General features: G+C 56.3%; 1 protein-coding gene across 5 annotated transcripts in view; it reads right to left on the reverse strand.

Annotated features, from left to right (window-relative positions):
• MIDEAS (mitotic deacetylase associated SANT domain protein) overlaps positions 1–27222 on the reverse strand; it is a 65045-nt gene that overhangs the window by 19556 nt on the left and 18267 nt on the right. Inside the window, exons 1-2 of one of the 5 annotated variants that reach the window (XM_073895531.1) lie at positions 20676–21188; positions 688–2367 (exon numbers count right to left, since the gene is read on the reverse strand). In XM_073895531.1, the coding sequence (XP_073751632.1) occupies positions 688–2136 (1449 nt within the window). In that variant the 5' untranslated portion in view covers positions 2137–2367; positions 20676–21188. Of the gene's footprint in view, positions 1–687; positions 2368–4101; positions 4300–20675; positions 21189–27222 lie in introns of those variants that run through there. The other 4 variants (XM_025869691.2, XM_025869694.2, XM_025869695.2 and 1 more) reach the window with 4 other exon arrangements.

The following is a 27222-nucleotide window of genomic DNA, read 5'->3' on the forward strand; positions in this document are numbered from 1 at the left end:
GAAGGTGCAAACACTGGCTTTGGAGCCAGATACTAGACTTTTATCTTAGCCTTGTGACCTTGGGAAATACTCCTGGGGCCTCAGCTTCTTTAGCAATAAAACGGGATAATGGCAGCATCCCTGTCACAGGGTTTGATGATAAATTATTTGTGATCAGGTATAAGAAAACTGCAAGTACAAGAGAGGTGCTCAGATTCTGTTCATTCTTCTTCCCCACTGTTATTGTCATTTCTTTTAAATCAACCTGATTGCAGCAAAATTTACATACAACAAAACGCACCTCTTTTTAATTAGTTTGAAGCATTTTGACAAGTATAATCACCTGTGTAACCACTGCCCCCTTCTTGTTTCAGTATCCCGGATCTGGCAATGGTTTCACCTGCCCCTACTCCCAATCCTTCATGTGCCAAATGGAAGAAGCCAACCCACGATGGTGCGCTGTTACCTTCCCGCCTGCAAGCCTATGTGTAGGAACTTCCCCTCTCCTTCAGGTATGAATGTACCTATGCGGAGGTTCTTTGCACGCAGCGAGTTCAGAACTCCCTGAAGCCTAAGAGTTCTTTCTGTTTCCTTCATCGAAGTGAGAAAACTGTCCTGTGGACTTGCAATCCCTTGCTCCCCCCTGGCCCCAGACACGGCTCACGCCGCCCTCTGCCAGGCCAGACCTCCATCCCCTGCCACTCTCACCTTTGCATTCTGCAGCGAGGCCAGCTCCACTGCCTTCTGGGCCAGGGTCAGCAAATTGGCCTCCTGGGATGCCCGGCGCCTCCGACGAGTGCTCTGGATCACCCCACCCCGTAGCACCTGCCCACAGTCCCCTGTGCCCACGGCCCGCATGCTCTCCTCGCTGCCCATTGTGGGAGCCTCCCGCTCCCGACCATTGGGTGCCAGTCTCTCCCCGTCAGACAGTAACTGAGGCTCCCTCAGCTCCAGCGGGAATCCCAGAGCTTCAGGATGGGGCTGCCCCAGGGGGCCGGGGGGCGGCTGCTGTGCGGGCCAGTGATGCAGGAACAGGTTGCTGGTGGGCTCCTGTCCGGGTTGGGTGCCAGCCATATCCAGGGGGGCAGAAGGCAGGACACCCTCCTTGGAGAGCCGGCGGGAGCGGCGGGGGAAGGCGATCTGGGACTGAGGTAGCACAGGCTGTGGGGCTGACTCCTGCAGGAGGGCCTTGCGCAGTTCTGGGTTCATGTCGGGGTTGGGGGGAAAGGCGTAGGGCGCCATGCTGTGGTGAGCCAGGTGGGACTGCCCCAGGGGCCCGGCCGGCTGCAGGCCGAAGTCCTGGGGCTGCTGAGAAGGGGGCTGCTGCATGGGATAGAAGTTCTCAAAGAGCGGCATCTGGGGGAGGGCGGGCTGCGGCGGCGGCGGCGGCTTCTGCGGTGGGAAAGCCGCAACCGGGTTGGGGGGCGGTGGGCCCTGCCGGAAGACCTGCCGGTTCACCTGGTGGCCAAACGCCAGCTGGAAGGGTTGCAGGGGCAGTGTCTGGTTTGGGGGCTTCTTGGCCACATGGAAAGAGTTCAGGGGCGTCTGGGGCCGCCCGACCTCCAGCGGCACCTTCTGCGGCATCACCGGCCGCACCGCAGTTCCGTAGCGGTCCAGCTGCGGCCCCCCTCCTTTCTCCCGCTTCAGCGCCTCAGGGTGGTTGTAGTAGGTCGAGACCCCCACGCCGGGATGCTGGCTCCCCTTGGGTCCACTGTAGAGGGGCAGGCTGTGGCGGCTCCACGTCGTGTGCGGTGGAGGCTGGCCGGGCTGCTGCTGCCAGCCGCTGTCGCTCACACCCCCACCGCCTCCGCGCTCGGGGCCCCGCCCGGGAGCCGCCGCCGAGTTGGGCCACTTGATGGAGCCCACCTGCTGGGACAACATGGCTGCCGTGGTCCGCTCGGAACCGTACACCACCGAGTTCAGCAGGGCCAGGCTGTTGGGAGGTGGCAGCTCCACAGGCTGGGAGACCGGGGCGGCCCCTGCCGGACCCTCGTGCCCAAAGTAAGGCTCCTCCTTCACTCTGGTGGACTGTGGAGGGGCTGGGGGCTGCGGTGGGGCCTGCAGGGGTGGGGGCTGCTCCTTGGGAGCTGGTTCCTGGTCCCCAAAGAGGCAACGCTTCCGCCTGTTCTGAGCCTTGGGCTGGGCCTGGAGGTTCATGGTGTGGCCAACTGGGCCCCAGCAGTGAGCCCGACTTCACCAGTTGCCCATCCCCTGTGGGAAGGTCCTGCTGGAAGCCCAGCTCTTGTCCAGGAGCCAGTGGGGGCAGAGCAGGAGGGGGATGAGGTCAGGCACAGGGAGAAACGGTCAGCTCTTCCTTGCTCTTCCGTGGAGAGGTTCTTGGGCTCGGCTACTCTTCCCAGTTCATGATGTTCCACAGGGCCCTGGAGCCTGCAGAGAGAGAACGACAGTGTCAGCCACAGCGTCCCAGTCCCAGACGTCAGCGCAAGTGTGCGGGAGGGGCCCACGTTCACAGAGCAGCCCTGGTGAGGCAGGAGCCAGGGCCTCGGGGGAACAAAAAGAAGACAGCGCTTTGTGACTCTCCTGTCCCACCACCTTGCCCTGCAGCATTTGGGTTTGTAATTTGTACACTGCACGAAGGCACCTGCCAGGGAACAAGTGGGTCTGAGATGCAGCCACGATGGTTAAAGGGGCAACAAAGGCCTTCTCTTAGGCCAGGTCTGGCTGCCCATGGGCTGAGCACGTCTGTCCATGAAATAGCTTCCCCACCAGACCCAGAAGGAGTTTTATCCAGACCGTGCCTCCTCTGATGCTCCAAGCATATCTCAGATGCAGGAAGTGGAGACAACAGGGGTCACTCCTAACTATGGGGCTCCAGGGTGGGAAGCCCACCAGGTCCTTGCAGAGTCCAGGGCCCAGGGCTAGACTCGCGTCCTCTGCAAGGAGGCATGTAGGTGAGGCCCTAGAAGGGTCTGTGCAGTTCTAGCCCCACCCCTGGGAGGAGCTGCTGGGTGGGACTGTGGCTGCCAGAGTCTTCCCCAAACCAGCACAGAACCTGTTTTGCAGCCCTGGCTGGCTGGAGGCAGGATCCAGCCGGGTACCTGGTCAGCAATCCTCATCTACCCTCCTCCACTGCCAAAGAGCTCCTGGTGTCCTGAGCAAAGGACTAGCCCAACTACGATACTGAGGAGATGCAGATTGCTAGAACTTCGGTCTGAAATGTTTTTCTGTGACATGGTATGACTTAAAGTGTTCATAGCGTCTGTGTTTATTTTCTAACTTGACTTAAAAAAAAAAAAAAACACCAAAAACAGTTTGCTCTATTTATCCTGCTACAGGACAGTGAATATCAAGACCAGGATTTTATAACTTACATGTATTTTTATTACCTACATGTATTTTTAAAGACTTTGTCTTTCTTCAGAGGGTTTTTTTCCTCCCTCTCTGGGAAGTTGTGAGGGTGGAAGCTATGCAGCCCACCTCTTCCCAACGCTGCTAAGATTCTGGTCCTGGGCCAGTCAGGTCAGGAGGGAGGGGGAAGAAGGGGAGAGGAGCTCAGGAAGCCCTGGGGAATAAATCTGCAGGTCCAGACCAACCTCAGGCCTCAGACCCTAGAAGCTCCAGGTCCTAGTTAGTAGTCCCAGGAGTTCCTGGGAAACCAGCCCAGCCAAGGTGGGCTGGGGCTGGGGCCGGGCGGTAAGGGCCAGCTCTCAGTGCTGCGAGGCCCCCTATCACCCCTTCACAGGCTTCCGCAGCTTCCCAGCCTCCCTTCCCCTCCCAGGGCTGCAGTGACTCACTCCAGCCACCCCCCACCTGCCTTTCACTTTCACCAGCACCCAGAAGGGGAGGGACTTCCTCCTTCATTTCCTTCCTCAGCTCTGGGCCCTGCAGTCAGCGGACCGTGCTTCCCGCTAGCAGCACCCCCTTCGTCTTCACTTACGGAAGTCAGGGGAGGGAGGGAGAGACTAGGTGGACATCCAAGTCACCCTGGCCCTGGCAGCAGGGGGACAATTTGGACAAGCAGGGAGTGCAGAGGGCCAGAGAAACCACCTTTAGAACAAACCCCTTTCTCTTGCCTTTAAACTCTTATTCCCTGACAGGCAACCCATTTCAGAGCAGAGACCTCAAAGCCACCTTCCCCCCCATGAAAATAACCCTGGGCACCATGGTGAAGCTGCAGGCTGTGACTGTCCTGGCTGCAGGCATCAGGCTCTGCCTCTCCAATCAGCGTGAGCAAACTAGACGTGTGCATCTGTAGAAGCAAGACAGAGGAAGGAAGAATGTGTCTGAGGGGAGGGGGAGGGTGCCCAGGAGGGGAGCTGGCCCGTGCACGAGCCTCAAGGGGGCCCGGGCGCCCCTCAGGTGCTCACGTGCACCTGTGCCTCCCCTGCTGACAGGCACAGGCTGCCCCCCTTCCGCAGTTACAGCCCTGTCTCTGGCTCGCCCGGGACTGGATGAAGGGGAGGGCCACGTGACGGATGAGGCTGTGTGCACGTGTGAGAGCGTGCACCCAGTGGAGGGCACACAGGCACAGGGGGATGGCCGCCTGGAGCGGGGGTGGGGGGGGTGGGGGGGGTCCTGCAGGTTGGGTTGAGAGAGATGGAGGCGGAGTCTCTGAACAGAGCCTGGGCCCCACAGCTGGCTCACCAGCAGCTGTTTGGTCTGGCTGGTTGGCCTCCCATCCTCCGCCCTGCATGTCAGTCAGGACCAGCACTCAGGATCCCACAGCAGGTTTCCAAAGCTGGGCTGGGAACTTGCTTAGAAGAAACCAAAGGGGCAGATTCCAGGGAGGCTGAATCACCCCGGAAGCTTCTGCAGAGGCCTTCCTTGTCACCCCCACTGGAAGGCTATGAGTGTCAAGAGCACAGACACCCAGACCTGGGACCCTCTGAGTAGAGAAGTCACGATCTGGGGGTGTGAGAAGAGTGAAAGATGCCTGGGAACCCTAAAGGTAGGAGGGGAGGGGCCACACCAAGGCAGCAGGGCTCCAAGGAGCAGCGGCGGTGGCGCAGCAGCAGCAGCAAAACGAGGCACCTGTGCCAGGCCCGTCCTAAGTGCTTTGCATAGGTTTAGTTTCCACAACAGCATTATAAGGCAGCATGAAGCCCAAGCATGAAGCACTGCTATTTTAACCTCCATTTTACAGACGAGCTAGATGAGGCTCAGAGGGGCTAAGTGACTTGACAATGGTCACGCAGTAATTGTGTTGCAGGGCCAGGACCTGAACCTAGGTCTGTCTGCCTCCAAGGCCAAGCTCTTCTTCCTTGTCCCTACGACATGCCACAAGGACACCAGGTCCCTCTCTGCATCCCCCCCCCTCTACAACATATCCCCCACCATCTCAGAGCAAGGATTTCTGGACACAAATATCCTCCTCCCTGACAGGCCCCTCACCCCTGCCCACACCGTCGGCAGGTAAACCTCTCCTATTTCTCCTCCCATACGGCTGAGGTCCTCAGTCCTACAGGAAGGGAGGCAAGAAATGGGGCTTCACCCCAGAAGGGCCACCCACAAGGAGGTCTGAGACTGCACGGGCCACTTCAGCCCAGCCCTCTGGGCCTGGACCCTCCAGCCCCTGCAAGCTCACCCCCGCCTCAGGTCTAGCTGCTGCTGGTGGGGCTTCCAGCTCTCATACCCTACTTGTACCTCACAGCCTGCAACTCTGGGCAGGACTAAGCCACTTCCTCTCATTTCTTGTGCCCCAGCCCCACTTTTCTGTTCCTCAGGTGGAAGTCAGCCTGGCCTTCCTCCCAGTGAGGAAGAGGAAGGAAGCCATCTTTTCCAAAGGCTATTGACCTGTGGGCCAGCTCCCTGTGGGTACAGGGAACAGGGTGTAATGAGGAACTTCTGCAGGCAGCTCACCCACGGGACCAGCTGCAGGGTCTCTAACAGCGGATGCAGGAACACTGCAAAAAGGAAACCCACAGTCACCAAGGGGCCCCAGACAGTGCAACCCACTTATCAGTCTGTTTGATTGTCTGTCCCAGCTCTATTCACTCTCCCTTCCTCCGGGCACCTCACTGCTGTAACCAATCCCTGACCAGACCCAGAGATACCCCTGAGCTGAAGACAAGGCAAAAGTCTGTTATCAATGACAGGGGCCTATGAGGCTTTCAGGAGGATCTGTGGTGGAAAATACTTTCTCTCTACAGAAGAAAGCAACGTGCAAGAAAACAGTGCTGAACCCGCATATGTGTTTTGCAGACACATGAGGGAAGGTGCTGGAAAGGTCTTTGGGCGCTCTATGCTGATGGTGACACCATGCCTTCCAGGGAGGGCAACTAGAACACATACAGCTCCCCAAGTGCCCGCAACAGCCCGGCCACATGCCCAACACCGGCTGGAGAGTCCAGTGAGCCCTCACCACAGCGCAGCGGGGCCAGGCCATGACCACCAGGAAACCAGGGCCACCCACAAGCTCAAGACATTGAGTGCGGCCATCTGAGAGACAAGACTGTTGTGAGTCAAGGTTACAAGGCCAGGAAGGAGGTGCTTCACTTGGTCCTAGCAGCTTCAGGGGCTCAGCTCTGACCCAAGAATCAGAGCTGACTGGTGGACCCTCCTGACCCTTCTTGCTAAAGAGCTCCTGCTCTTACAACCTGGGCCACTCCCAGCCTCACAAACTCAGCACTAGGAAGACGGAGAGTCAGAGCTCATGCGTCCCCAACCAAGACAGAACACACCTATTTATGGCACCTAACAAATCTCTAGACCAGCCAATTCCCTGAGCACCAGAGAGGCTATGTTAGGACAAAGTCTAAACTCCCTATCCTGCCCACAAGTCCTGCAGACTCCTGCCACCTCTCTCAACCGGCCATGCCTGAGCCCTCATTCAGTGGCGTTCCTGCTTTGCGTCCAGGTCCTTGTCTCTGCCTGTGACACCTTCCCAACCCTTTCATCTGGCCAAGTCCTACTTGCCCTTTGGGTCTCAGACACTGTTTCCTCTGCGAAGTCCTCCCTCACCCCAGGGCTGAGGCAGGAGCTTCCCTATGCACCCATAACACCTCCCAACCACCATCCCCCCCCCCCCCACGCTCAGCACATGAAATTCCAGATGCCCATTTCTTTGTCCTCAGCAGACAGCAAGCTCCATGGAGCAGAGTTTGTGGACCGCTGTATCTCGGCACTTGGCTTGTACTTGCCTCATGGGATGCTCATTCAGGACTGCACCCAAGGTGAGTCAGAGCCATGCCCAGGCAGAGGCACCACTCATGGCCGGTGTATTCACCATGGGCTCCTGCCCCGCCCTGGCTCCCAGGCTCTCTCCCTGATGCACATCAGACGTCCTCATGATCCTGAGATGAAGTGAAAAGGTGCCACGTCCCAACCCCATCCCACCTCATCCTATCAGTAGTAGCCCCAGGCCAGCTCCAACGAAGCTGAACGTGAATCCTTTTTGAATTGCTGGCCCACAAGCTCCTTGCCCCTTGGCTTTCACCTGCTGCCCCACACCACATGCGGGCCAACTGGAAAAGTGCCAGCCCCTCTGTTGCCCTGTCCAATTTTTCTTCCCCCACGGCTTCCCACCCTTGCTTAGACCGTAGCCAGGGACATGAGCCTGTGGATCTGTTTACCTCATGCCCTGACATGGCTGGGCTGGGCCTCAAGACACCAAGGTGTCTGGCTAGGATGCCAGGGGCAGTGATGAGGGGCCCTCCTTAGAGGAGCCCACCATGGCCCAGCTAGCCCTCTAGCCTACAGTCATATCCTGGAAAGTTCTCTCCCAGATACTGTTGGGTCTGTGGCTACAACCAGACTAGGCAAGTGGGCCTGGAACTGTCATCTTGGGCTGGCTAGAGTTGTCCAGGCCCTAGATAAACCTTCCCTCTGGACACAGTCATCTGCAATGCTGCACCCCACTCCCCCTTTAACTGGGAGTTCATACCAGGCTAGAGGGCCCCATGTCTCCAAACCACTGGACACATAAGTCCTATTCATAAAGAGTTTGCAAACTGGTAAGGAAGGAGACACCAGCAACAGGGACAAAGACCTGACTCTGACAAGTGTCACTCCCCCCTCCCCCCGGGGCGGGGGCTGAGAAAGCAGGCCCTATGATCTACCCATTCCCAGTCTAGAAAGTCCCCAGATTAGCACTTCTCTGGACTCAGCTTCAGCTCTGAAATGCAGAGCCCAGGCTGATCAGGTCCCAGGGGTCTCAGCCATCAGGCCAGTCAGGCTCAGAAGGTTTGACCAGGGTTCCAGCTGGCTGCAGCCTGAGCTGTGACGGTAATAATGTCAACACTGAGATGCTTTTAAAGGGATGTGCAGGAGAGGGGCATCCTTTGCCTTATGAGGCACTCTCAGGGCTTCATTCAGGCATCTGCCTTCATTGTCCCTCTCCTCCACTGCCAGCAAGCACCCTCCCGAAAGTCCACAGGAAGCCAGGATGTCCATGAGAAGCCACGAGAGCCAGGTCTGTTTTATGGGCGGGGGGCGGGGGGCAGGAAGGAAAAAGAAAACAGAGTCCCAGGAAGAGCCTGGAAAGGATCAAACCTCCAGGCTCAGCTTTTGCCTACATGGCAGGGACTGGCTGCCTCCCTCCTAGGCAAGGGCCACCAACAATCACAGGCAGCCTACGAAAATCCCTTCCAGCAGGATTTGGGAGGCCCAGGGACCAAGGTCAAAGCTGGCAGGTTTTGGCTTTCTCCAGAAGAGATACATTAAGTATCACTAAGGTCTGTGAGTGGTTGAACCTCTGGAAAGGCCCTCGTGGGGAGCTCTTGGTCTCCTGATAACCTTCTCTGTGCCCTAAAGGACTCACACCCCCCTCCCAGGCTGCTCCAACCCCTCCCTCCCTTTTGGAAAGGCTGGGCTCCCCAGCAGGTCTAGGGCAGGGCTCTCTGGAGTCTGTGCCTAACTAAGCCCCAGTGCTAGAGTTTGCCCCAGGCCAAGACACAGACAAGCTATCTCACACCTTCCTACCTAACAACTCCCCCTCCCCCTCTCCCCCATCTCTCTCTCTCTCTCTCTCTCTCTCTCTCTCTCTCTCTCTCTCTCTCTCTCTCACACACACACACACACACACACACACACCCTCTCTGCAACCCTCCAGGTCTGGGGAGACAAGGGAGACCGGGCACAGTCCCTACCTGCACAGAGCTCCCAGTCTAATGGAGGAGAGACACAGAAACACACACTGACTACCACGCACAGTAGCCCATGCAGGGGTGAGAAATACAAGGAACAGGTGGCCTGGGGAGAGTTCCCTGACTCTGAGCCTTTGACCGAGGTGTTCCCTCCACCTGGACGCCCCTCCCCTGCTTCCATGCTGACAGTCTGCCTGCCTTCAAGGCCTAGCCCCTAAGGGCAGCCTCTGGGGCACAGTTCTCACCCTTTCTGAATCTTCATGCTCTTGCTCCGTATTAACCATTTTCCCAAACTACTTCTTCAATGCCCTCTGTTTTTGCACCAAGACTGGGGCACTCAGGGCCTGGAGGCAGTGTGGCCCAATGGCGAGTGCCATGGACTGGTTGTCAGGTCACAGGCGTCTGGTCCAGGAGCTGCAGCTCCCTGGTTCCTGCCTTTGAGGAGCTTAGGAGCTTTGGGCAGGGTGTGGGGGGGAGGGGACAAAGCAGGACAAACACCTTCCTAACCCGCAACTGCGACATGAAATATTAGCCACCAGCACTGACCACATGCCCCATGAGTGTGAGTATTGCTCACTTGTGTAACCACTGTTCCCATCTGAGAGATGAGAAAAGGTTGGCTCTGAAAAGTAACTTGTTCCAGGTCACAACCTGAGGACACAGTGAGGAGCCAGGGTTCAAATCTAAGTTTGCCAACTCCAAACCAGATCTCTCAAACCCACCCTAAGAGATGGGTTTATGGGTCTGGGGAGGAGTGGGGGGCGGGGTGGGAAGCTGCGATGCTTCCTAGGCAGCCCCGGTGGTGCCATGTGCTGGAGCAGGGGAAAGACGAGAGGGCCAGGGAAGGATGTAAGGTGGCTTCCAAGGACCCACTGTTCCTTCCTCCCCCAAGGAGCCTACTGCCAGAGGGCCATACCCTGCCTAGGAGATGAGAGGAGTCCCATGGAGCCTGGGTGGACTTTGCTCTCAGTTAGCCCTGGGGCCGACCATGACTCTGGCAGTGCCAGAAGCCCGCAGGAGCGCCGTGTCTACTGAGCACTTACTATCTGTCAGGCATGGTGCTCAGTGCAGTGCCAGCAACATCTCACCGAACCCTCACTCTTCTCGGTCCCATTATATACGTCAGGAATGATACACTCGAAAATACCTATTTAACACAAAAGAAGACCGTAATAGAGTAACAGAGAAACAAACAAAAAAGACAGAAGACAGAAATCAATAGCAAAATGGCAGACATAAACCTTACCCTATCAATAATTATTTTAAATGTAAACAGATGAAACACGCCATTTAGAAGGGAGAGGTGGGGAAAATGGCTTTAAAAAAAAAGCCACGATCCAATTATATGTTGTTTACAAGGGACATACACTTTATTTTTTTTAAAGATTTTATTTATTTGACAGAGAGAGAATGAGAGATAGCACAAGAGGGAAGAGGGTCAGAGGGAGAAGCAGACTCCCTGCTGAGCAGGGAGCCCGATGTGGGACTCGATTCCGGGACTCCAGGATCATGACCTGAGCCGAAGGCAGTCGCTTAACCGACTGAGCCACCCAGGCGCCCGGGACATACACTTTAGATTCAAGGATGCAAATAGGTTGAAAGTATATGGATGGAAAAAGAAAGACCATGTAAAGGGTAACCAAAGAGAGCAGGACTGGCCATGCTAACATTATGCTAACAGACTTTAAGACAAAAATTCTTCCAGAGACAAAGAAGGGCCTTTTATAATGATAAAAGCATCCATCCCTCAAGAGAATATTACAATTAGAAACATATGCACCTGACAACAGAGTCCCCAGTATACTAGGCAAAAACTATCAGCATGGAAGGGAGAGACAAGACAATCCAGCAATAATAGCTGGAGACTTCAATAACGGTCCACCTTGAATAATGGACCAAACAACTAACGAGAAAATCAACAAGGAACAGAAGACTTCAACACCAAGAAGCAACTAGACCTAACATATCTACAGAACATTCCACCCAACAACAGAATATACATTCTTCTCAAGAACACATGGAATATTCTCTAGGATAGATCATAAATTAGCCTATTAAACAAGTCTCAATAAATTCAAAAGAAGTGAAACCATACAAAGCATGTTCTCCAATCAAAATGAAACGGAATTAAAAATCAACAACAGAAGGAAATTTGGGGAATTTACAGGAAATGAAGGTTATAAGTAACTTGTCAAGTTCCCCAGACCAGCAAGGCCACTCCCTCAGATCATGGTCTCTACGCCTTGGGCACAGCCCTAGGAAGCTGCAGATCTCAAGAGTTTTGCAAATGCCTGATAGCCCCTCTCCCATCCCCCATACGGGACACAAACTGAACCTGACCCCAAGCTTGACCCCAGAATCAAAACAGACTGGGAGGGAGAGGCCTGTGGGGCTGTAACAGCTTGTTATGCAGCCTGCTTTCCCCCCCCCCCGGGGGGGGGGGGCCACAGGCAAATATTTTCACTCCCCCTGCCAGTCTACAGAATATCCAAAAGGAAGGAAGCAAACATTTATAGAGCAATTGCCCCATACCAGGCACCTGACATGCCCTAATCCATGCTTACAAGCTTCCCATCTAGGCATCTTACTGTCTCCATTCTAGACAAAAAAAACCCGAGGCTCTGCTGCTAAAGTGGCAGAAGCAAGACTCAGGTCCCTGTTGTCTGCCTTCAAAGTTCCTGGTCTTTCCATCATTCTTCCAGAAAAATCCCAATTCCACACTTGTTGTGGGCTTCAGAAGGAATGCTACACATGAGAACCCCACAAAGCCAGCTGCGGACCCTCCCCTTCCTCACGCTCCCTCCCACCTGTTGCTTTTCCTGGGAGCACTTCCAAGTAGAGCGTAGTCTGTAACACTCCCACTGAGAAATAATCCCAGCCCCAGTCTGTCAAAAACGGGGTGTCTGTAAAAGTCCCTGGAAGCCCATAGGGTTTTGAGGGAAGGGGACAGCAGAGGTGAGTTGGGAGCAGCAGGGTCAGTAGATTCTCACTCGCTGGAATAAGAGCCTGCCTCCATACCACATGGAGAAAGGTGGTTAGTGCCTCTCTTCAGAGCCAACCGGCAAAGCCGGGTCCAGATGGGGAAGCTGAACAGATTCCAAGTATTAAGGGATGCCAATGTTCACTTAGTCCATTCCTCGTTCCACAAAACAGCCAGAGGAGGAAAGAAATTAGCCTGCAGATGCACAGCCAGGAGCAGAGCAGGGCCCAGAATCAAGGACTCCAATAACAATGCTTTCTGCTTCCACTTAGGCAGGCCACACCTTTTGGCAAGACACTGGCACTGGGCAGGGCCTGGAGCCAAGGTGAAATCCCAACATCACAAAAAAATAAGGCCTTCTCCTTTACCACCATCAGCATCTCTAACATTTCTTGAGGGTGCCACTATGTGCCAAGATGGTGCTAAGCGCTCTACCCACGACATGCTTAAAAAACAAGGTAGGTATTAGTATTCTCCCCCCTTTTCCAAGGAGGAACCTGAAGATCCAAAGGGTCCAGTCACTTGCCCGAGGCCATAGGAGTATAGAGGTGAGACAGGGACTGGAACCCATGGCCCTTTCTGCAAACTTCCTCCCCAGGGCTTCAGGCTCAGCCTCCTGCTTGGCAGCTGGGATCGATGGCAACAGCCTCTGGACTGCTCCCATCTCCCTGGAGAGCACCTTCAGCGGGACTGAAAACCACCGTGGTGTTCTGGAAGCGTGGCTGGGCAACTATGGTGGCTGAGAGGCGCAGAAAGTGAGTTGCTTTGAAAATGAAGAGGCTGCTGGTGATCACCACCACAGGGGACCATCTGTCCAAGGCCCAACACCTTCTGCTCAGGAGGAAGCCACACCCCTCCCACATTCCCCAACCCCACACCCATGGCTAGCAAACAGCTCTTTACACATAAAACCTTGACTCTCCCCTGCTTGTCAGACAACCCAAGCCCTCTAGGGACGCAGGCTCCTGTCCCTTCCCCTGGCACCCTAAAGTCTGGAACAGGTCAGCTCCATGACTGGGTTCCTCCTGGTGACAATGCCCCCTCCCCCACCCAGGACACTTAGTATCAGCCCCAAGCCGAGCAACCCGCCTCTTGCATAGGGCTCTCGGAAAGGCTTCTTCTCAAGAACTTGGAATTCCTAAATAAGGGCTGTTCATTGCACATCCTAATTAAGGGAGACAAACAATGCCCACCCGCTCCAAAAATCATTGGTCCACATCTCTATTTCATGACGAATAAAACTGAAGCCCTAAGAGGTGAGGTGACTTGCCCAAGGACACACAGCTGATCACTTGGGTAGAGGCGTGGTCGGGGCCTCCCAGGTGGATGTTCTCACACCCAGCACTTCCTGGCAATGCCAGGTCCTTGATGTTTGGCTCATGTCCTTCTTGGGAGGGAGGTGGAACAGGGGTGTCCAGCGTGTGGTGTCTGCATCGGCCCAGGATCTCCTGTGTGGTCAGCTCCAGAAGGTGCCAAGACCAACTTAGTGGCTTGGGGCAGGCAGTGAGGAGGGTGTCTTGCTGGTTTGGAGCAAAAGAGTGGGGACAATATGGCTCCCCAATATCTGCTAGTGACCGAAAAGCACAAAAACTTGCCACCAGCAGAGGGGGTGTCAGCATGGCTGCCTGGGCCTCCCCGAGGAGCTACAAGGTGGGCAGAGCCGCCTGCCTCACTGGCCCAGCCAGCCAGTCGGAGCCGTGCCCTTTCTCAGGCCCCGGTCAAGATCCAGGGCCTCTGCCAAATGCTCACACATTCCTTGCGTTTCTTCAGTCTCTGAGCAGCTGCTGCAGGGCCTTTTTTCCTGTGTTGATTTATTCTTTATTGTTCCTGAAATACACCCAGAGGCCTTTGGCACCAGGCACCGGCAGATCATCCAGCCCAGGCCCCAAGTACACACCAACCAGGTTCCCTGAGAGCAGGGCCCAGCTTGCTGGAATGATGGACGCCAGGGGTCAGACCCAACAGCCGGGAAGAGAGACCCAAGATCCCACCTACCCCCGGCCTATGGTCCTAGAACTGATCCCAGGGCTGACTACAGAGACTGGGGTGTCTGGGGAGGAGAAGATATTTGGAAAGTTTCAGGGAGACCTAAGCCAAGTCTTTCCATTCCTCCCATGCATGAGCAATCCCCGCCCCCCCCCCCCAGCCTGAGCCCCCCCCCCCCCCCCCCCCCAGCCAACACACCCACAAGCTGACCCTCAGGTGTCTGTTGCCCTCCGCAGGAGGGCCTTGTGGCTCAGGCTGGGCTTCTGACGGCCCTGTGAAGTGTTTGGAGAGGGAGGCCTCAGAGGGGTCTTCCCCTGCCCTTCCCAGCCCAAAACATCTCCCCTAATCAGCGGGTCTAAAGGTGCCTGAATTCCTACCATCAGCACTTCATTCCAAGGGTCAAAGCATTGTTCCCTTGTGCACGTGAAGATAGCCCAGGGAAGTATGAGCTGCATGGTAAAAAGAGCCAGGGCTTTAGGGTCTGAGAAAATGCATCCCAGCTTCTCCAATCGCCAGCCTCTCTGTGGGTCTCTGTTTCCCTAACAGTAAATGGGCACGATATCCTCGCCTCATAGTTACCATGGAATTAGATGAGGTTAGCACATATATGGAGTGCCTGGCACAAAGTAAAAGCTCGATAAATGTGCTTTCCTCTCCCCTCTGCTGGGCAGGAGTAGCATCATTATCAGTCTTCAACACCCCAGGAGGACCCGAATCGTCTAATCCTCTCAGTCCCGTCCCGCAGGGGGCTGAGCACAGGGCCGGCCCGCGAGAGCAGGACAAGGAGCTGAGCGGCCCCAGCAATGGTGTCGGGCTCTGCAGGCACGCGGGGCATCTGGCCTAGGGACGCAGGAGGGGCACACCCAGCACAGGCCCCTCCCGGGCTCCACTGTGCCAGCAGAGCCTGCAGGGACATGGTGAGACAAGAGTCCCCGGATGATACCTGGTAGAGCTTCCAGGCCCATCATGGAGCCTCCACCCTCCTGGGTTCACCCGAAGAAAAGCGATAAAAGGGAAAGTACCATCACCTGAGGGAAGCTGGGGAGAGGGGTGGCCAGAGCGGGTATGAGCAGGGACGCCAAGGGCACCCCAGCCTGTAGACGGCCAGTAAGCCTGCCCCAAGGCGACCACAGTGAATGTCCCACAAGTGCAAGTGCCCGCCTGGTTATTTTTGGCACCTCTTCTGCCCAAAGCCAGCAAGGAAAGGCAGCTGCTAGCAACATGGAAGGGAAGGGCTGTTTATGCTCCAGCGTGCAAGCACTGAGGCGGGGACAGAAAGAGCACCATGCAGCGGAGGCCTCGGGCCCTTTCTTCCTCTCCCCACTGTCCCCATAAGGTCCCATCTGCCTGTCACAGAGTTGACATAGCATGGGTACTTCTGCTTTCACTCAGATCCAGTCTCCCAACCACGAAACACACACACACACACACACGCACGCATGCAGACACACATGCAGGCACGCACACACACACACAAATAAATGAGCAGGGAGCCAGCAGCCAGCCGGGGACTGAGCCACACCCAGGAGCGGCAGATGACTCCTCCGGGCAGCCCTCCCACCTTCCAAACTGGGAGGGACAGGGACCGGGGGCAAGACACGGGAGCAAGACACGGGAGCAGCTCCTCTTTCCACCGGCCTCAGGTGAAAGTGGACGCAGAGGGGAACCTCAAGCAACTCACTGTCTCTGCACTTCCCCAGCTGAAAACGAAGGAATGGGATTCCACGTCCCACAGTGTCTTCCAGCTCTGGCATGACTCCTGGGAGCTGGGGAGCCCAGGACTGCGACCCGGGGCCAGCCGCGGAGGTCAGACACAGCAAGGTCGGGTGGGGAAGAGGAGCTGAGCAGTAGTCAGGTACATTCCCCAGGAGCTGCCAGAAGGCTGGGGGCGGGGGGGGGGGGGGGACCGTGCGGGGCAGGACCAGGGACAGGAGGAAGAGGAGGTAGGAGAGAAGAAAGGGGGGAGAAAAGGCAGCCTACATGCACTCTCAAGAGTTGCCAGTTATCACTTAAGCTTTTCTGAGCTTTCTGAGCTCGGGGGCCCTCCCCCTCAAGGAACTGACAAATTCTGGCAACAGCAGGCTGAATTGGGCCTCTGTCTGTCCAACTGCTGGAAAAAGCTGGGAATCGAAATCCCTCACCGTCTTCCTTCTCTGGAGCCCACTTCCCCAGAGAAGTTGGGCAGCCTCACAGGGAACCCCCTTCTGGCTGCAAGCCTGGTATCCTTCCCCCTCTCCAAGCTCTGGCCTGGTCAAATCTTGCCCTGGCTGCTCCCCTCCCCCCCTTCCTGAGACTCCTGGAGGAAGAAGCACAGCCTGGAAAAAATAACCCACAAGCTCCCCACAAGCGGCTGGGGAGAAAGGCAGAGGGAACAGGGAGCACCTTCCCCAGCCGGCCACAGCACTGGGCTATGTTCCAGGAAGAGCAAAAGCAAGAAGGGCTGCCAGGGAAGCCTCAGGCCCCCAGCCCCTCTCTTCCCCACCAGCTCCCCACTCCCCTGGCAAACCACAGCCAGTAATCGAGTCCCTCAGGGAGACCCGCCACCCCCACCCTAGCAAAAACCTAGCTCTTTTCTGACATGTGGCAACTTTCTTCTTATATAATACCTCGGTGTCTCCCCCACCCCCCTACCCCACTCCACCCCTGCTATTTCGATTGGTGAAAGAGCCAAAGTGCTCTTTAGAGGGACAATTCCCACCCTCAGCTCCACCCAAGCCTCCACTGAGGTCACAGAGGGAGGCTTCAGGTGAAAAAAGACAAGGGGACTTTTTCCGTGGCTGAGAAAGCAGCCTTCCTCCCACCCACGTGAGCAGTTCAGCCTGAGGCCTGGGCGGGTAGATTCCCGAGAGCACAGTCTGATCTCTGGGAAGTTAAGCCCTTAACTCTGGGCTGCAGGGACACAATCCCTCGCAAAAGCAAAGAGGCACCGGAATCTGGGCCCATCTAGGTGGGCGGGGATCACACAGCTCTACCGGGGGCCTAGGGAGTTATAAAAGGAGCTTCATTCACACAGGCCCCAATGCCCTGGAGGAGCACCCTCCTACCATAAGCAGGACACGCTTCATTTCCTCTTCCCTGGGAAGAGGGTGAACAGGTGAACTTGGGAGGGACCAGTGGAATGATAGCCACCATCTGTTGAGTACCTACTATGCACCACTTCGCATGCGTGATCTCGTTTAACCTGCACAGCAACCCTACGAAGTACTATTATCATCCTCATTTTACAGGTGAGGAAACTGAGGCTCAGGAAGTTAAGCAATGCCCAAAGCCACACAGGAAGTAGAGAAGCTGGAGTAGGAACCCCAGGTCTGCCCAGTCCTCGTTCCTGTGCACCTACTGAGCTTCCTTCATAGTCACTGCCCGGGTTACTGTCCACACACCATCCAGGAATGGTGTTCTGAGTGTGGGGGCGGAACTGGGTGTGGCCAAAAGCTGTTCTCACTCCCAAGTGTGTGGCTGTGAGAGCCCCTGGTAAGTGTGTGTGTGTTGGGGTAGAGGGAGGGTGATCTAGATTCCAAATAGCAGTTTCTAACACCAAAGTTATGCGGTAATGCCTCTGATTCATAAAATGAGCTCACAGTCTCAGGGTATCCTGAATGTTGTCTCGAATGCAAATGCAGATCCCTTAAGTAAGACCTGGGGATTTCAGGTCCACCTAGCTCCAGCCCTGTGTGCAGTTTATTTAGTTCAGCCGCACAGAGTCACTGCTCCACTGGGCAGGAGCATCCCCTCCATTGGAATGCAACCCCTGGCTGCATTTCCTGCAGCCTATGGTGAGTCAGGGAAGAATGGAGCCCCCCAGGCTGCTTCTATACTGATACACGCCTGCATACACACATGCACACACACACAGAAAGGATGCCAATTTGGCCTGGCCAAAGGAAATGACCAGGTTAGCAGATTCCCAGGCAGGAGGCTTCACACTCTTCCACCCCGAGGTCCCTCTGGGGTCAGAACGATCAGACATACTCTCCAGCTCTCTGGAAGGCCAGCCGTAGTGCAGGGCCAAGAAACTGCATTCGCCGGCACCAGACTCACTCGTTGGACTGACCCTCTTGAAACCAATGGTGCGTTATCAATCCCAGCATCGGGACTCACTGGGCCCACCCCACACAAGCCCTCACTTTTCTCATGGAGATCTTTCGTTCATTTTTCAACTAACATATACTAAACACCTACTAGAAGCCAGGCATTGTGAGAACAATACAGAACATACACTAGGGCAGAGGTTATGGTCATCCCGAAATGGACTTTCAGCGTTTCACATACAGAAACTTCACTGCAACTGTGCAAAGGAGTTCAGGGACTCTCTGAGTCTATGTTTTGAGCACCACAGTAGATATGTACACAAATGACTACATGAGGCGGAAACGAGTGTTCAGAAGAAGGCTGAGGCATCTCCAAAGAAGTGTCATTTGAGACAGGCCTAAAAGGATCAGCAGGAATCTCCCAGCTACTTGTGGTCACCCCACTCCTCCGTGAGCAAGGTTTCCTCCTGAGGGACCCAAGCTGCAGGAGAGGGGCCATCAAGGCCAGATTCCCAGACTGGCCCATTCCCCTTCCAAGATACTATGCCCCAGGTGCCCCCCCCCCCACATCCTTCTCCCACTCCCCTCTTCTCCCGGCCCCACAGGGCAGCCCTTCCCTGGGTTCTGCAGGCACAGGCAGCCCTTAACTGAATCTGTAACTGCGTATGCCTTTTTTTCCCCTCATTCCAGGGCACCCTTTCCTAAAGTGAGGTGAGAGTTCTGCCTGGCACTTGGAAAAGCCACAGCAGGCAGTGGGCAGACTGTCCCAGAGCAAGCTGTATGGTGGGGGGGACACCCTCTAGGTTCTTCACCCCCTTGTCCCCTAGGAGCTACTCAGATCACAGTAACCAGCCAGAGGCCAATCCAATTAGAATGGAGACTGGGCCATGCACTGAGATGGTTTATCACAGTAATTGAATGTTTACACCCTTATTATTACACCGTCCATTCACCTCACCACCTCCAGAGTAGGAAACAGAGAGGACCAGGAACTTCGCAACCTGGAAAGGTTTCTCTTTGCCCCCTCGGTCCTGAAGCCATCTAACTGCCGTTGGAAAGGGTGCATTTCTCTGATTCTGTGCCACACCATCCCTGGGAGGTTCTGGAGCAGGATGGGTGGTTTTCTCTCCTCAGCCTGGGCCCCACAGGGGAGGAGAGGCTTCTCCTCAGAGCTGCAGTTCCTCCACCTTCACCAGGCCTCCCGTTGAGCTTCAATCCTGAAGCTGCAGGGACAAGGAGAGGCCAGCCCTCCAGGCTGCCATCAGGCCAGGCTCCCCCTGCTGGAGCAAGCCAGACCTCCCCTCCCCCCAGCCCCAACTGCCAACAGGGATCCCCTGCACACACGTGCCACGGAGGCCTCCATAGTCAGCCACGGCGAGCCAGCTCTCCTCCCATCCCACCGGCCCCAGAGCCAGGCTCCACAGGCTGGCACACTGATCCGATGTGGGCTGGTGGAAGCAGGAAGTAGCCACCAAAGTTGTGACCAACAAAGTTTTAAATGGGGCGAGTAACTTCCCCTTTCATCCTTCCAACAGCTTGCTCTGGAGGCTGGGCTGGAGTACCCAGTGGCCTCCACTTTGGCAGGCGGCAGGTACTTCCTCCAGGTCTGCCTTCCTTGGGGCTGAGGCTTGAAAATCCCAGGGCGGCACCAGGCCCTTAGCCAGAGGCTTGGGTGGGGGCCCCCAAGAGGGGGCACCCTGGTGCACACGCTCCTGGAAGCCTGAGTTGGGAGGGTATGACTACCTCCACCAAGCCGGCCATGTGCAGGGTCCAGACAAAACCCGGGCCCCCGAGTTCCGGGCGGGCAACCACAAACACAGCACGAGGTGAGGCGCGCGGAGAGCTGGGCAGGCCGCAAAGGCGCGGGCGTGCGGGGGCGGCGGGCGAGAAGGATGACAGGTCTGAGGTGCGCCAGCAGCGCCGGGGTGCGCGGGGTGAGGCCGGCCCGCCCGCCCTAAGCGCTCCACCTTAGGCCTCTGCTGCACTTGCCCCAGCTCCCCGCCGCCCCTGCACCTCTGTCCCCCCAAACTCCCGGCGCGGGCACAGTTTCCGTGTCCACTCTGCCGTGCACACTGGCAGGACCTGGGCAAGGGGCTCCCGCGCCAAGTTCCCGCAGCTCGCGCGAGCCCCTCCCGACGCCTTCGGGGCCTGGGCTCGGTCACGCAAGCCGGTCCCCCCAGACACCACGTTTCTCTCCCGCGGAGGATCAGCCGTATTCCCGAGTCGACGCCGCCGCCGCCGCCGCCGCCGCCGCCAGCGCGGCGGGCCAGGCGGTTCGGGAGGGTTTTCCTGCCGGGACCGCGCCCGGGTGGGCGGGGGCCGCGCGCGAGCTGCGTAGCTGCACAAACACCGCGCGGGCTGGCGCGGCACACGCAGCTGCGGGCCGGCGGTGCGGGCCGCGGAGGCGCGGGCTGCGGAGCGGCGAACGCACGTACACACGCACACCCCGCCCCGACCGCCCAGGCCGCAGAAGTTGACGCGCCGCGCCCCCCGCAGCCCCGCGCCCCCGCTCCCGGCCGCGCCTGCAGAGCTGCAGCCCGCGCGCCCCGCCGCCACCGCCTGCGCGCAGCCCGGGGTCCCTGGGCCGCCGCCGCCGCCAGGGCGGGCTGCGCCTCGCCGCGTGCAGGCCTCGGCCGCCGGCCGGGCAACCCCACTTACCCCGCTCCGGCCCGAGCTCCAACATCGGCTGTCCCCCCTTCCGCTGCGGGCCGCCGCCTTCGGTCGCCTCCCAGGCTCCGGCCGCCTGCACGCACTCCCGGATTTTAAAAACAAACAGGCGCCTCCGCCTCCCCGCGGCGCTCGCAGGGCTTCCGCCAGCCCGCGCCTCCCAAGGCTGGGAAGTTTGCTGGCGGGGCCCGGGCGGGACGCGCGGGCTGTCACCCCTCGCTTGCGGCACAGGAGCCTCCGCGCACCCCGCGCCCGCGGTGTCTGCCTCGCGATCGCTCTCCCTCCCTCCGTGTCACCCCCAGTCCTGCGATGCAGTGTCAGGATTGCACTGCTCTGACTCATCGGTTGAGCTCACAGCTTGAAAAAAAGAGAGAGAGGGCGAGAGGCAACAGCGAAGGAGGAGGACTCTCTGGCGTGCTACAAAGGATTGCACAACTCCGGGCTGGGAGCGCGGAGCGCCCAGCGGCCGCCGGCGCGCGCGGCACGGCGGCGAGCAGGAACCAGCTCCACCACTTCATCAGCACAACTGTCTCGGGTCGGCCTCACAGCCGGCAGGCCTGGCGCCGCCCACTTCCTGCGACCAAATAAGGCCGGAGAAGGCGTCCTTAAACCTTGGGCGGCTGTCCGGGCTGGGGATTTCCAGCAGACCTCGCCTCCACTCTCTAGTGGGTCGCCCTCCTCCCTCAGCCCAGGCCCGCGCCCCCGATGGCTTTGCTGGAACCAACAGGCCACGCGGCTCGTTCCTTTCACACCAAGGTCAGAAGGAGACGGTGACGAAATGCTTGGAAACCCATCGGGCCTGCCAGGAAAGTGTGTATGTGATGTTGGGGAGGACACAAGTCGCTTTCTTCCACAAAGAGAACTCTGGTTTTGGATACGGTAAATCATGCACAGTCCTCTCTAAGGCACTTTATTAAAGTTTCTCCAAGTTTCACTTTTGGCTCACCAGCATCCTGGTGGTGTAAAGGTTATTGAGAAACGTCCCAGCCCCTATAAAGGACCCAGTTACTGAGGTGATGAAAAGCTCCTGGGTTTCATTATAGCAACTGAAGGCAGTTGGGGCAGCTTTTCATTGCATGCCCACATTTCCCCTCCCTTCCCTCCTAACTGCCCCCCCCCATCCCATGCCGTCTTGCCTGGCTGGTGGGAAGATGAGAAACATTTCTGCTGCTCAGGAGTTTCTTCTTGGCCCCCACATTCAGTGAAGCTCCAGGGCCAGGAGAAAGTCCAGGGGAGGTTCTTTCCATTTGCTTTTTTTTCCCCCCCAAAGAGATGGGTCAGAAGGTTTGCCTTTGAAGGAAAAAACACCGGGTCCTGGCAGCTGCTTTCCCCCGTGGCCAGTCCTGAGGAGCAAGTGCATCTCTTGCTTTCTCAGGGAGAAGGGGAGAGGCAGTGGAATGGGATTCTCCCAGACCATCTGAGCCTGCAGGGCAAGGGCCTTTGCCCCTGGGGAGCAGATGACAGAGACCCACCCTTGCTCCTGAGGAGCACCACTGTCCGGTGCTGTCCCACCCCTTTGCTGGCTTGAGCACCTGTGTGCACCCAGAGCTCACACCTCACCCAGGAGGAAGAGGGCTTACTGTACCAGGGTAGAACAGATATGGCAAAAGGACAACCTAAAGCAGTCTCATCTTCCAAACAGAGATAAGTATGCCAGGGGACTGCACCAGATGACCTCTTAAAATCCCTTCCAGTTTAAAATCCAGGATTCCGTGATTGTAAAAAGTGAATGGAGGAGCCAGGGAAACCACCTCCAACAAAGAAAAGCCCAGGCTCTAGGATTTAGCATCTGCAATGACGGTATTGTTCCTGACAATACTCAAAGTGCGTCCCCCCACACAGCCTACTCAACAACCCTACGTGTGTGTGAGAGTTTTATCCCCCTCGTTTTATGGACGAGCACACGGAGGTTCGGATAGGTTAAGTGACTCGCGCAAGATCACAGGGCAAGCCAAACATTTGTCACTTCTCTGTTCCTCTTCCCAGCTCCCCCAAGAGGAAGGCAGTGAGCAGTTGAGGGACCGGGGTGCTCAGGCATGCAGGCCCAGCCCCCAAGTAGAGGCTGGACTCTCAGGACTCCCAGGCAGGGGTTTGGTGTAAAGGCTTTTTGGTTTTTTTTTCATTTGTCTGATTTCTTCATTCCCGCTGACACCTCATCCAAGTGAGGGAAGCAAAAGCAAAGCTACCTCGTGTCCAGTGCCCACGGCTGCCAGGTCTGCAGGCCTCTGGCCATCCTGCCCTCCTCTCCCCCCCTGCCCCAGGGCCTAACCCCGAAATCTGGCCTCAAGCCAGCCCAGAGCAAGCCCAGGGATGTTCCCAACCAACCAGAAAACCCAGCTGGGAAGCACATTCCTAGAAGAGCCTGCCACCATGAAGCCAGGGCCCAACCTCCAGGGAACGAGTGGGAGCCACTCCAAAGGGCACTCCTCACTCAGCCTCGTCCCGCCAGGACCTCCTCCCTGTTCCACGCCGGGCTGCCGGGCTGCTGGGCCTCGGGCCCAGGAAGCAGCAGGAGGAGTAGGGGGGAAGGTGGCAGGGGTGCATGAGAAACAGGAGTCAGGGAGGACCTCCCTGGACCCGGAGGAGTCCTGCTCATCTGGGAACAGCACATCCCTTCACCCCAACTCAGCTTCCAGATTCAGGCCATTTCAGAAAGAGGAGAGGAAGGAAAGGGGCACGTGTCCGTGCAGGGGAGGAGGGCTCAAGATGGTGTCCAACGCCCCCCCCACCCCCCTGCAGGAGAAGTCCGCCTCCCACAGGCAGGCCGATGAGGATGTGCACACACAGCTGCAGCTCTTCCGAGAAAGCCCTGGAGGTCAGTTTTGCTGCAGATATGACAGTGCAGAATCACTGACATGTGAAGTGAAAGTTTTGGTTTTAGAAGCTCTAGTCTCTGGGGCAGCCAAGAAGGGTGCCCTTTGGAGAAGAAAATAAGGTGTTCTAGGGACCTTCCCCATACAGCGGGCTTCTCTCGACCTTTACAAGCTGCAGGGAAGAGAGGAGCACAGAGCTCCAGGTCCCAGGGAGTGTGCCTGCTGAGAAACACTCCAGGAGGCAAAGCACCCAACACAGGCTTACAAACTCTGGGTCCCGATGAGGGCAGAAAATGGCCTTACAGAGGCTTCCTGGGGCTGCACCAGCTCTCTGGACTTGGCTCCGAGTGCCCGTCAGTGCCCCGAGTGGCCATCAGCAGTGTCCACTTCTGGGACAACCCGAGACCAGTAAAAAGCTTCCCCAAGGGTGAATTCTGTGGTATTGAATTATATTCCAAAACAGGTGTTACTAAGAGGGAACAAAAAGCTTCCAAGGAAGCCAGGTCGTCCCTACCCACACACCCACCTCCACGAACTTTCTGCTGCCATCAGTCACTATTTCAACAGGGGTTTTCTTCCCCCCAAACCCCAGCCTGCATTCCTACCCTTTTTCCATTGTCCCTTCTCTGTCAGGATCTTTCCATGGAGGCCAGCACAAATGGTGTGTTTCAGTGAATAAGCAACCTTTACTGGAGTCTGGGGAACTGAGGAACAAATACAGTTGGGGAAATCACAAATCGACAGTGCTGGGTTCCTTGTGTCCCTGCTGTCGTTTCCCTTTGCAGAATAAAGGTGCCGCCTCTAAGACCTCATTACCTGCAGTTTCAACAGAAGAAAGACAGGCTGTGGGAAAAACAGTGAACCAGGACGGAGTCTTGCCAAACTACAGCTAACACCCTGCGTGATCTTAGGAAAGTTGACACCTCTGAGCCTCACTTTTTTGGGCCCAAAACAGATGTACTGAATTTGTTACACAGACAACGAGAGAACACGCACCTTCTATGGGCTTGGGAGAATTCCAAGGGCAAAAAACTGCTTTATGACGGTATCATGTTATGTACACTTAAGGGGTTACAACCGTTCTTATTTCTACTGTTTCAGCCTATATCCCCTTCTCCGAAAACTAGCTTCTTTCTTTCAAGAACCTAGTCCAGGCAAGATCTTTTTCCCCTCTGAAAACCCCTGGGTCCATCCCCATATGCCTCAGGGTGACCCTCTGCTGGGCTCAGCCCAGACTCTTTCCAACCCTGACGCAGAGTTCCATCCGGGTGTCCCTCCAAGGCTCGCCTCCCAGTCTCTTCGTGTCCTTTCCACCATTCTTCTTCCCCAGTGCCACCCGCCAGCCTGAGGAGGGACGCTCTTTGAATGGCCATTGCCTTCTCACCCCTTTGTGTCATGTCCCTTCTGAGGGGGCAGGGAGCTCAAAACCACCCCAGCCAGTAAGTTAAGCCACCGTGTGCCACGAAGTCCCTGCACCGTCTTCTCTTTTATCCTTGAAAACCCGGGAGACCCTCCTCCTCCTTTCACATTTCCGTCACCTGTTCTGGGGCAGGGCCGCGCCTGCCACACCGGGCCCGCAGCTGGCTGCATCCTTTGGCCCTCCCACCTACCCTCGCCTCCACCTCCCTCTCTTGCAGGCCCGAGCTAGGTTCTTAGTGCCTTTGTCAGGCCGAAGAGGCAGCTTCTGCAGATGTCCCCAGTTGCTGCTGTCACTCGGGGCGCGACGTCTGGCTGGGTGTAGTGGGAAGGACACAACAGGTGTGGCTGCCAGGGAGGGCGGGCCAGAAGCACCCTTTCTTCACAGAGCCAAGGCCTCCTTTCAGCACGGTTCCATGCCCCCTGCGGAACCAGCCCCAGACAGACTCCGTCACTGGCTATTGGCGGGAGCTCAGCTTCCCTACCTTGTGGCCGTGGGCCAGGAGGAACAGGACCCACAAGATCGAGTGTGTGCAATGGGGCATGCTTTAAAAACATTATTTTTAAATGAAAACAAATACTGATAGGTCATGGACTAGAATCCCAAGTTCGTGTTCATGGGAGTGTACAGTTTAAGAGTAAAAGCTGAGACCTAAATCCAAATCTTGGCTCATGCTAGCCTGATGACCTTAAGCAAGTTCCTTAACCACTTAGTTTCTCATCTGCAAAATGGAGACAAGAGCTTCACAGTACGTGGCACACACGAAGTCTTTTCTAAGTGTTGGCTATTGTTTTTTCTCATCTCCGGATTGATCCCCGTGCTTCTGGCCTGGCACACTCACCATCCTCACTGCCATTAGAGTGATCACATCCCTTTTGAGCCCACTGGCCAAACTGTTAGGTGTGGACACTTCAGGCATTACGGGCTCTGTCCTGCTTCCCAGCCCGAGGGGCGCACAGCCAAACAAGCTGAAGTTCCTCAAGATGCCTGCTTGCTCACACACGCTCCTCCTCCCCCCACCTTCATCCACAGGTAAACCCACCCCCCTAGTCTCCCATCAGACTTGAGCTCAATGGCAACTCTTCCGGGAAGCCTTCCTTGACCACTCCCAGCAGAGGAAGGCCACTGGAGTATATACAGCTGGAGCCCTCCTGGATCTCCTTTATCGGACTGGTGCACAATCCCCCAGCTACTGTGTTAGTTACGAAGGGCTCATAGCTGCCCCCTTTTCAAAGGGAGCCTTTGCTGGCAGAGAGCTCTAGAGTCAATGATTGATTAGGGGGTGGGGCAAGGGGATGGGTCAAAAAATTCAACCCCCCCATCTCAAGGTGGAACCAATTCTGTGATGGTGCAAGTCATACTTGTGGGATCCCTGTGGGGTCTGGCTGAAGCTACCTAGCTCCAGCGGCAGCACATTCTTCTTTTGCTTTTGCATAACGTCCTCCCCACTCTAGCCTGCTTCTTTCATCCCCTTCCCCGAAAGCACTTCCTAAGTCAATCCCAGGCACCCCTCACTGCCTCTGTCCCCGCTCCTAAGGAACTCCCGTGGCACCCCCTTGTTCATCTTTCCTCCATCCTGATATATTGTTCTGCTTATTGAGCCATCTCCTTACTAGGATCAGAGCACAGTCTAGATCTTAGTCGCCTTGTATCCTTGGCACCTACACATGGTGGGTACTCAGTAAATTCTTGTTGATAAATGCACAAAAAAAAGAATACATGTGAACATTTGAGGTAAGCAATAAAATGTAACATTATTATTATTATTATCACTGCTTTCATTACTATTTCTTCCATCCCAAATGCACGATTAACCTCTCCAAAATCAGGATGCATCTTACAATCAACAGAGCATGTCATGGTTTTTTTTTTTTTTCAGAGTGCATGTCATGGTTTGATCAGCAGCTTTTTGTCTTTCTTAGTTGTACAAAAAATAACGGTGCATCTGATAGTTACAGGCATCTTAGGGTCAATACTCCTACTGCTACCACCACCACCACTATTTACTACCAGCTCCACTACTACCGAGACTCAATCTCCTGGGTTCTGGAGCCCACAGGACGAAGTCCACAGAGCTGAGAGTCTCCACTGCCTGGGCTCAGTAGCTGTGCGGCAATCAAGCTTTCATAAAGTGATTTGCAATTTCCCAGGGATCAGAAGGACCCCTGTTCCAGATGCTTCCTGAAACTCCCATGGAAGCAGGCCAATGTGATGTGGAACAAGCTCTGGACTGGGGGTCAGGAGAGCAAAGTTCTAAGCCTGGTTCTTCCTCTAGTTTTCTGGATGGTCCCACGCAGCACCTAGCAAC

The sequence above is a fragment of the Callorhinus ursinus genome, unplaced genomic scaffold (assembly GCF_003265705.2).
Source record: "Callorhinus ursinus isolate GAN/ISIS: 27379988/994484 unplaced genomic scaffold, GSC_fseal_2.0 scaffold8, whole genome shotgun sequence".
NCBI lineage: Eukaryota > Metazoa > Chordata > Mammalia > Carnivora > Otariidae > Callorhinus > Callorhinus ursinus.